Source organism: Papaver somniferum, chromosome 11 (genome assembly GCF_003573695.1).
Source record: "Papaver somniferum cultivar HN1 chromosome 11, ASM357369v1, whole genome shotgun sequence".
In the NCBI taxonomy this organism is placed as follows: Eukaryota; Viridiplantae; Streptophyta; class Magnoliopsida; order Ranunculales; family Papaveraceae; genus Papaver; species Papaver somniferum.
The window spans coordinates 126819752-126830368 of NC_039368.1; the positions used below are offsets into that span (position 1 = coordinate 126819752).

The following is a 10617-nucleotide window of genomic DNA, read 5'->3' on the forward strand; positions in this document are numbered from 1 at the left end:
CATCTTTCAACACCATCAAAGGATGCTTAAAGAAAACGAAGTAAGCACCATCAAGGGGAAATGATGGAAACTGGAGAATAGTAATTTTTTGACGCGAAAAATATCAATCCAACTTAATGCAGAACCAAAAAACTGAACTCTATAACTTGCTTAATGATGTGGTCTAGTGTTTCCTTACGAATTGTACAAATATAATTTTTGACATTGATTTTTTTTGACGAATTTATCGAGAATTACCAAATTTCATGTGCGTTATAAATTTAGTGGAGCCAATAATGAAGATTATTTTAATGTACGTGTAAATTGATAACTACCTGCAGCAGTCGTATTAACCACTCTGCTAGAAAAATTCTTCTTTTACATCAACTGCAGGGAGCAGCCAGCCATGGTTTATCAACTGACAACAAATCCTCTGGTAGGTATTTAATACAATCAAGGCTATAGCAGCCAGCCAAACAAGGTAGTACACATCTAATGACCACAAAAATAGCTGGCTGGCTAAAACAAACCTAATACCACTCACTAGAGCTAAGAGTTTCTAGAGTACTTCTCTTCTAAGTCATCAAATGAGTTAGAATACTCTTGCACTATACATTTAATACAATATACTAGCCAATAGACTGTCATTTTTCTAGGTTGGCAATTTATTCTCTTCACACAACCTTTGACATATATTGCCACTAAGATTTTGTAAGATATCAGTGATGATGATACACAAAATATAATATTCTTCTACAATCTTGTTGATTTGAAAAAAATTGAAAATTGGAAATTGAAAAATGAAAACCCCCCCAAAATTTCCTCTTCCATGCACCCTCCCACCCATTCACCACTTGACCCTACCATACTTGCTTTTGGTCGGATCTTTGGCTCCTTCTTCCTCCTCTTCTTCTCTTTGCCTTTTTTCTCTCCTCCATTTCTATATCATATATATATATAGATGTCCATGATAGCAAAAGGCACTCAGAACTTCAATATGACCCCACACGTACAAAACCAGCTCAATTAGTTCCTTGGTGATCAATACACACATATGAATGAAACTTCCCTGTTCATTCATCACTTGATTGTGGGAATATGATTTTCCCACATTCAAAAAAACAATACCCCTTCCCTTACAAGTAAAAAAGAAAGAATTAAAAAATGGATCAAGCTATAGAGAAGAATCATGGTTGGGATCATGAAGGAAGACTAAAAGGACCAAACAAGTTTCTCTGGTCAGAAAAAGAGAACCCACTATGCATTTCTAAAATATGGCAACACAACAACAAGTCTAGTCTAATAAAAACCACAATCCACATCTGATAAGGGGTTTCATCCATACACACATGCTGCTCACAAGTCATAACCCACTACCTACAATTGCACTTAAGGAATATTTATATTACTATTTTATTCAATAGTTTAACATTATAATATTTTCAAAATTAGGGTCAAAAAATTAATCTAAAAATATTATAATAAGATGAATTAGCAAGCCAAACCAAACCATATGTGTATCTGTATGATCTTTCTCTTGATATATAGTGTAAAGCAAAGACAACACACCACACGACATAAAGACTAATCCCAAACAGAAACATTCTCTCATCACTCCAAAGACCAATTTCAACTTAGCTGATCAATTTTCTTTTCTTTTCCTTCTCTCTTATCTCACTATCTTCTCTATACCTACAAGAAAGACATCATCAACACTCTTGAATTTTCTTCTTCTTCTTCTTCCTTCTTCCATGGATACAGCTCAGTGGCCACAGGTATTATATATCATCTGATCTATGCAGTTCTTGATCCATTTTTGAAGCTTTTTTACTTTCCTGTTGATGAGTTTGAATTAGGGTTTGAAGATCTTATATTTTTGCCTGTGAATTGAGATATGTTTATACTTTTATGGACTAGATAGATATATATACCCCATCATCAACTGTTCTTCTTTTTCTTTCTTTCTCTTTTACTTTATCTCTGATTTTATGTTTGTTGTTTGTTAGAACTTCAAATTTTATTTTCATAGACTTAAATGGTTCTTGAAAGTACTTTGAGATCACTACCACCACTTTTATCTTTATCTCTTTCTCTTTTACTACTTGTGTCATAATAAAGGCAAGAAAATTAGAAAGCTTTTCTTTGGTATTATTAGTATTATTTTTAGTTTTTTTTCTTTCATCACTTTTTCTTTTCATCTCTATCTCTACCATGGTGGAAGTAGTAGTAGTATTTTCATTTGTCTGTTTGTATTCAAACTCATTCATTCATTCTTCTTCTTCTTCTTCTTCTTCCTCCTTTTTGCTTTTCCTTTCTCTTTAGTGATGACTACATACCCTTTGTTTTGATCTTGAAAGTTGTAATAAACTTTCATTGAATTGTGTTTTGTTTGTTTGATTCACTTTTTTTTTGTTCTTTTTCTTTGTGTGTGTCAGGATGTTGGACTTGTGAAACCCATGGAGAATCAGATGGTGTCTAATGCATCAAACCCTAATATGAATAGTGGTGGTGCTAATAATACTGCTATGTTAGAGCAACAAAGAAGGGCTAGACCTCACAAAGAACAAGCCATAAACTGTCCAAGGTGTAATTCTACAAACACTAAATTCTGTTACTACAACAATTACAGTCTTACACAACCTAGGTATTTCTGCAAGACTTGTAGAAGGTATTGGACTGAAGGTGGTTCTTTAAGGAATGTTCCGGTAGGCGGCGGTTCGAGGAAAAACCGAAGGTCTTCATCTTCTTCTTCTTCGATTACATCATCTGTTTCGGTTACCAAGAAGCTACCTGATCTAACTCAGCCTCCCATGATAAATATGTCATCGGCGAAGTCAGTATCTCACCAAAACCCAAAGATCCATGAAGGGCAAGATCTTAACTTAGCTTTCTCAACTAGTACAGATCATCATTACCATACCATGTCTGAATTTGCTCATGAATTACCAAATATGGATCAGACAAACAATAGTAACCATATTCCTACTTCATCAACTACTACCACTACTCATTTATCAGCTTTGGAATTTCTTAGGAATGGAATTAATTCAAAGGGTTATGGTTCATTTATGCCTATGGCTCCATCATCAGTTCAAGATACAGACACGGTTTACTCATCGCCGTCCGGTGGTTTTACATTACAAGATTATAAGCCAACAACTCTCAATTTTGGTGTTGATGGTTATGGAAGTATTCAACAAGGTGTGCACCATCAAGAAAATTCCGGTAGACCATTGTTTCCATTTGAGGACTTAAGGCAAGTATCTAATACAAGTGAATTTGATCATCACCAAAACAATAGAGGAGCACAAGGTGATTCAAATGGGTATTGGAGTGGAATGTTAGGTGGTGGTTCATGGTAAAGGTAAAAAAATAAAACAATGAAGAAGAATCTGGCATTACTTTTCATTTGTTGGTTATTTCAGGGTTTAGAGTTCAAGGCGCAGTCAAGGTCTTTTTTTTTTTCTTTTTTTGAGAGTGTGGATTATTACTTGGTTTGAAGTTGTTTAGAACTAACAGATGGCATCATACAATGGGGTTTTTCTTTTCTTCTCTTTTAGTTCCTTCTTCTTCACTCTTTCATAATAGTGAAGTTATGAAGCTCTTTTTAGGTCGGCTTCAAAAAGGGTGTCATTGTTTATTTCAAGTGTTTATGATGATGATGATGAGAATAATAATAATATTATTATTAGAGAATGAAGAAGAGGTGATCATATCAGAAACTTCAATAACAAAGTAAGGAGCTACTAGCAGCTAGCTATTGAGATATCAACAAGTCCATGCAATTTGAAGATGAAGAAGCCAAAGTCATGCAATCAAGAAGGCTATGCCATGGCATGCAAATTTAACTAGCTAGCTAGGGTTTTCATCAATCCAAGGTGTTTATATTTCTTGATCACTTCTTTGTTATTGATATGTACGTTTCTGATTTGTGAACTGAATCATATATTATTTAATTGGTAAATATATTTTACTTTCCAAGTAAATTGTTGTTGTAAAAAGTATTACCAAGCCTAGCTAGCAAGATCTTTGTTGTCTGATTTGCAGTAATTTTTTTATATTAAATGGGGATTAAGGGGATTGGTGTACGTAATCAAAAAGTGGGTTAATTTAAGGGGGTTGAATGATGATGCCTGGCTCTAAGATTTACACACACACTGAGAGAAGAGACACAGTAATAAAAACAAGTCTGTATTGTCAGGGTCTCATCACCACCATACGAGATTCTTTTATTCAAGCCATGTGGTCAGGACAGCTGCAACAACATATAAAAGCAAAACAGCATCGAGTCTAGCTCTATACATGAAATGAAATTTTGTGTCTAATATTATACAACAATTTGTACTGCAATTCTATCTTTACATCTCATTCATTCATATGGTACAGAGCACAATCAATCAATGGTATCCCACTACAAATTGTATATATATTTTTATATATAACAAGTGACATCTCTGTACCTCCACTTCAGTCTCTAAACAAAAAAACCAAGCAAGCAACCTATTTTCATTTTAACAAGTAGATGGATAAGAATCATAACATCTTGTAGTTTCAAATTCAGTTTGGGGATATTAATAACTTCCCATTCTTTTAGAGAGACATCCATGACTAAAAAACCCAAACAAGCAATTTATTTATATTCTAACAGGTAGATAAATAAGAATCATAATATCAATTGGTTTCGAATTCAGGCCATGCATATCAATGCATCTGAAAAATTGTGCTAGCTAATACTATCTTAAGGAATGAATTGATCAACCATGTTTTGTTTTTTATGGTTTAAATTTTGAAAACATTTACTATGCACACTAGTGATTACTTAAGACTATCACCTGCCTCAACTAAAAGCTCACCTAATGATTTCCATATCCACTCTTTCTCTTTCTCTAGAGCCAACACATTTTCCCTATTTTCATGTACTATTATTGTTTCCATTCACATCTTTTTTTTTCTTTCAATTAGGGTTTTAACACACTCTAGCAGACCTGACAAACCCACCACTCTTTGGGGCTCACTAGGACCCATAAAACATTCCCTTAGGTAAGTGTGCTCTGCCTCTGCAGCTACAACTAGAGAGTAGAGGAGGAGAAAGAAGAGAATAATCTTCCCCCACTTGACACACAGTCCATTTGCCATCCAAGAGAAAAAAAAGTCAGTAGTAGTCATCTTCTATCTTACTATAATAATATAGTAGTAGTAGTATTAGTAATTGATAATGATCTTTCTATAAAAAAAATCTTTATTGTTCCTTCCTGTTTAGCACTTAATTGGGTGTAATAAGTTGTGACAATATAGGGTTTTATGATCTAGAACATGCTTATGTTAAGATTGGTTAAGGAGATAATGTAGACCTTAGTTACGTTTTGTCATAATAATGGGTTCCACCATTGATGAGCACTCAACAGCTCTCTGATCAAGTTATAAAATCTCCACATTATGCCAACTACTCTACTTAGTGTGTAGAGGAAGTGCTGAAATGTGTAGTTAATCTACGACATCTACCTTAAATCCTAGTTGGGGGTTTTGTATATAATACTAGCAACTTGAAAGTACAAATTATATACAAGATGCTATAATAATCACAGCAAATAACCCACTAATTGTCAAGATAACACACAAGTAGTCATGATGATGTAAACATATAAACAAGTAATTGAGATCAGACACGATAAGATCTAAAGCGCAATAATCAAACCTTCGATGCCAGAGCGATCAGATTCCTTTGGTTTCTCCTCGGAGACTGAGATATGACACACTTGCGACGCGTAATTAAACGTTAAAAAAGGAAAAGCGAAACATCGGCACATTATAAAAAAGATCGTCGATAGTGAGGAAATCAAGGTAAATCAATTAGCCTCAGATGAGGTACAAAGTATGATCAAATTAGGGAACCTTAGGATGATTCCATCTTATCTTAAACTAAAAACAAAGTACAATACAGTTCTAAACATGTGAACAATACATTCATTCTACTTTTTAAATAGACATACAACTTACTAGGGCACCATCTCTATTCTAGTTATAAAATGATAAAATTCAAAAGCAACCAATCTTACAAGAATAATCACCTCTTACATAAACATAGGCAAGAACTAGCTTCACAGAGAATTTTAGGGTTTTACATAGCACTAAAGGACATGAACCATGACCCTATAAACATTGTTATCTGTTTTGTCTCATTGATCTAGCAAGCTTGTCTTTACCATCCCATGATGTAGCTTGGATGTATTAGGGAACACGAGAGCAATCTGTATACAGGATTCAAGACCTAGGAACTAGAGTTTGAAATCTAACAATAATACAATTATGTCGATCTTGAAGACTTCAAGCTCAAATAGTGAAATGGATAACAGTAACTATTCTGATCGCCTTAAACAACAAGATGTAAGGACACACACTTCCGCAGTTAATATGATCTCCAGGGTTATATGATGGAAACCTAGTCATACGAAGTAATTACCTACTAATTGGGCATGAAAATTTAAGGCAGAATAACTAACCTCTGGTCCTGCTAGTTCAGTGAACAACACAATTTAGGTAGCCACATTACCCTTCACATGGGGAGAGCATACTAAGAGTGTCACTAAAAAGAGAATCATTGTACTTTGGTACTAGAATTTCAGGTCCACGGGTCCACCACTCTGACATGAGACAAGAATGTGTTCCCGTCCGGAAACCTAATTTTACTATAGCCATTAATACGCAAAGGAATACATATACTATTGGGATCCTAAAATTCAGGCACATATTAAATTTAGTTCAAGTACGTCGCTATGTATAATGATGGTGATTATAACAGCATAATATCCTTCTTTTTCTTTTTACAATAACAAGGAACATTTTTATCATACAACTATTTTATATCTGACATCATAATCATGTAAAAGATTAAGAAAAAACAAAACAAATGCAGTCCCAAGAAAGGGGGAAAAAAAGAACCCTGATTAACGAATAACGTAAGCTCCCTTTCCAGTTCCGACTTCTGTACAAGGGATATATAACCATAGAGAAAGAACAAAAGGAAAAGGAAAACGGGTCGAAATGACTTTTACAGATATAAAACCGAAAAGCATCTGTAGGGCTTACTGCTTATACAACGTGCTCCGTCTCTCACTGTTCTGCGTTGATTCCAAAGATGCGGACTTTGTGCATGTTCGGGAATTTGGCAACAACCAACACAAACACCGCCAAAGTGTTGAGGAAGAGCATTGGATTTTGATAGTCAGTCGTGTGCGATGCTATCAAATACCTGCCCCATGAAAACACAAAAATTGGATAAGGCATTGATTCAGCATGCTCTCCTAAAACAGATTTCAGAGAAATTTAACACAGATAGAAAACAAGACTTCAGGTGCCAGATGCATAGAGGGATATTTTCAGTTTTACACATGAGGTGAAATTTTGAACTCAAGACGTCCACCTCCATTATAGTGGAAACAGTTTATAGGAAATGCAAAAACCCACATGCAACGGACATCAGACTCGGTTCGACTGCAGGATTTTGGCGACCATAACAATGAGTCAATCTAATATGCGTTCCTGACATAGCCAGCCTACTCCATCTATCTTTATTCTCTTCTTTACCCAACCGCACCCACAATCACCAATTTCCCAAGCTAAACATTTCACACCCTGTTCATTATATCCTAGGTACCAGAAAAAATATGTATCTCAAAACATATATAGGGGGTTTTACACATGGCGTGGAGTTTTGAACTCAAGTCAAGACATCCATCCCCATGATGGAGGAATTCAGGAAACAATGTGATTTCGAAGATGCTAAGCAAGCAATCTTAGTTTTTTTAGTCATTTCGCATACTAACTTTGATGAAGTGTGTTTTGGCAAATCAGAATTATGAAGGAAGCACTTTATACATCATAATTATAGTAACATGTTTGCCAATGTATCAATTTAGCACCTTAATACCAATTTCCCGATACTTCCTTGCAACCATACTTAAGGAAGCAAGGGGCTATCTGGTGCACAGCAAGTAATCTTAGTTGACGCTAATCCAAGAAAATGTACAGGCTTTTCAGCTCTCAATGAGGCCAACTTCAAAATTGTAAGCTGGCCATAGATGAAGTGTTTCACCCAACAAAATTATATCTTACTGAGGAAACTTCAATGCTCCAAAAAGTCTCACACACATTGCAGCAAACAGAACAGAAAAAAGAGAGAACAGAAACTCAAAATGTTATTTCCTTGATGGTGTCCACACGAGAGTCGCCAAACAAGTGCAAAACCCTCATGAAACAGACTCCCAAAGGAAACTCAAGAGTCAAGAGCAAGTATTCTTGGTTCAACTGCAGGATTTCGTTGACCATAAGAATGAGACAATCTATATGGGTTCCCAATATAGACAGCCTACTCCATCTATCTATTCTTTACCCCACCACACAACCCACTAATTTCCCAAGCTAAACATTTCAAACCATGTCAAATAATTCTCACAGGTACCAGAAACAAAACGCATTTTAAGACATGCTACTATGCCAAAAGTTTTTTAATGTGCATTCAGTAGCAGTTTATCAATGAAACAGGAAATACGAACTTAAAACTAATTTGCACAATCAAAATTTTGGTTCAACATTTCACACCGTGTCAAATAATTTCCACAGGCACCGGAAACAAAACGTATATTAAGACAATCTGGTATGCCAAGATTTTCTAATGTGCATCTAGTAGCAGTTTATCAATGAAACAAGAAATACAAACTTTGAAACTAATTTGCACAATCAAAATTTTGGTTCAAGATAAGCAATAAATAAATGTTTAGGGTACTCACAAGACGACAGGTACACAAGTGAGAAACTTTCTATTACGCGTAAGCTGCTTGCCATTATCAATCTGCTCCCACCAAGTCAATCCATTATAGATACCTTGATCTTCAGCAAATGGTGTTCCCTTCTTCCAGTGGAAGAACTGATATGTTATCTATTTAACATTTGAAAATCATTAGCCTCCACGTTTACAACTCTATTGACATGAATACTTCAAAAATAATCAATATCAACGCAGGTAGATGGCTAAAATGAACACAACTAATGATACTCATCTATGTGAAATGGTCGTAACCAACTACTAAGTGAAGACATCATCAATCTAATACATCTAAGCAACAACAGTTCCATAAGTTCAAGGATGGAGAAACCATATTACCTTACTCAACTTTACCAGTGAAACCAAGGACAGCAAGGTTTTTCCTACAAAGTTCACACCCATTGGATCTAACATTCATTTGCTCATTGATCTATACCACATTAGGTTACTGTTCAGCTCAAATGATAAATTCTTGGATTCAATCGACATGATCCTAGGTCTCAGACAAAGGGGCATACTCAATTTCATTTTCTATATTTCAATTCCCAAAACAGTGTAAGGTCAAGGACAGAGACACCATCAGTCCACACAACATCGGTTCCATAAGGTCAAGGATGGAGAGACCCTAAAACCTTACCCAAACCTTAGCAGTGTAATCAAGGATAGCATGGTTTTCCCTACATAGTTCACACCGATTGGATCTAGAATTCATTTGCTCAATGATTTATATGCCATTAGGTTACTGTTCAGCTCATACTCCCCTTTTCAAATGGTAAAGTCTTCGATTTAATCGACCTGATCCTAAAGGGCATACTCAATTTCAATTCTCTATCGTTCTACAAGAATTCAAGTGTCTCCAATAACCTAGCTAGAATAACCCCCCAAAAACATACCCATACCCCTAAATCGAAGAATTTTCACAAATTAAGCAAAACCCAAACCAAATCAACTAATTTAAACAAAACCCAGACAATCAATTCACAAATATCCAATCAGATTAACCTAAATTTTCAACAAAACCTTAAATTCTAAATCAAAAACAGGGTAAGAGTACTTACCACGAAATGGGCGAGATTCACAATAGTCCAAGCCATGCCAGGATTACAACCAAAAACAGATAAAACCATAAGCCATGCGAAGAAGACAATCAAGATGTATGTTGTCCATACACCTGGATACATAAACCATTCTGTGTTCTTGTTTAGATCTGGTGGTGGTACTGTTTCTACATATAATTTCCCCATTCTTCTTCTTCTCCTCCTATAATCTTCTTCTTCTTGATTTCTTCTTTTAGAAAGAGTTTGTATTCAATACACCATTTAAAGTAAAGATAAAGAAAAAAAAAAGGAAAAGGAAGAGATGAGAGATCTAATCAAAAGAAAGAACCTCTGCTTTCTCTTTCTCTGTAGTTGCAGATATTTAATTAAAAATTATTATTTTAATTACTTTTATTTAATTTCGTTTTCCTAAATTTTTACATCGTGTAAAAAGTAAAAACAATAAAAGGTCTAGAGTTTGGCTAGGGGGTAGCTTCGGTGTGGTTTTGATTTTCGTTCAGTCCGACTGGGCTTGAGTTAGATGTTAAAGTGTTCTATTCATATTTAATTTTAGAAATGATTTTTTAAGGACCATGGCTTTTTTTTTTTTTGAAGGGACCATGGTTTTATTAGGCCACCTTCATTATAGTGATAAGGGTGCCCTAAAACGTTGAAATGACTAACCTATTCTTAATCTAATTTAATTTAAAACCAACCTAATAACCACCTATATATATATATATATATATATATATATATATATATATATATATATATATA

At 34.8% G+C, this 10617-nt stretch overlaps 2 protein-coding genes across 2 annotated transcripts; one reads left to right on the forward strand and one right to left on the reverse strand.

Annotated features, from left to right (window-relative positions):
- Positions 1-1494: 1494 nt before the first annotated feature.
- On the forward strand, positions 1495-3983 carry LOC113322690 (dof zinc finger protein DOF4.6-like). Its single transcript, XM_026570829.1, has 2 exons — positions 1495-1754; positions 2415-3983. The coding sequence occupies exons 1-2, from the start codon at positions 1731-1733 to the stop codon at positions 3339-3341; spliced, it is 951 nt and encodes a 316-aa protein (XP_026426614.1). The 5' UTR covers positions 1495-1730; the 3' UTR covers positions 3342-3983.
- Positions 3984-6747: 2764 nt separating this feature from the next.
- LOC113325367 (ORM1-like protein 2) lies at positions 6748-10204 on the reverse strand. The gene is made up of 3 exons (XM_026573561.1): positions 9859-10204; positions 8766-8914; positions 6748-7228 (listed from the first exon to the last, which is right to left on the reverse strand). The coding sequence occupies exons 1-3, from the start codon at positions 10042-10044 to the stop codon at positions 7090-7092; spliced, it is 474 nt and encodes a 157-aa protein (XP_026429346.1). The 5' UTR covers positions 10045-10204; the 3' UTR covers positions 6748-7089.
- Between the last annotated feature and the right edge of the window lie 413 nt (positions 10205-10617).

What these genes read in the sequence shown, in the direction of transcription:
- LOC113322690 (XM_026570829.1), top strand. Translation starts at nt 1,731, where the DNA reads ATGGATACAGCTCAGTGGCCACAG. An exon ending in ATACAGCTCAGTGGCCACAG is followed by an intron (nt 1,755 to 2,414) that starts GTATTATATATC and finishes TGTGTGTGTCAG; the next exon opens with GATGTTGGACTTGTGAAACC.
- LOC113325367 (XM_026573561.1), bottom strand. Translation starts at nt 10,044, where the DNA reads ATGGGGAAATTATATGTAGAAACAGTACCACCACCAGATCTAAACAAG. An exon ending in TGAATCTCGCCCATTTCGTG is followed by an intron (nt 8,915 to 9,858) that starts GTAAGTACTCTT and finishes AATGTTAAATAG; the next exon opens with ATAACATATCAGTTCTTCCA. An exon ending in ACTTGTGTACCTGTCGTCTT is followed by an intron (nt 7,229 to 8,765) that starts GTGAGTACCCTA and finishes TTCATGGGGCAG; the next exon opens with GTATTTGATAGCATCGCACA.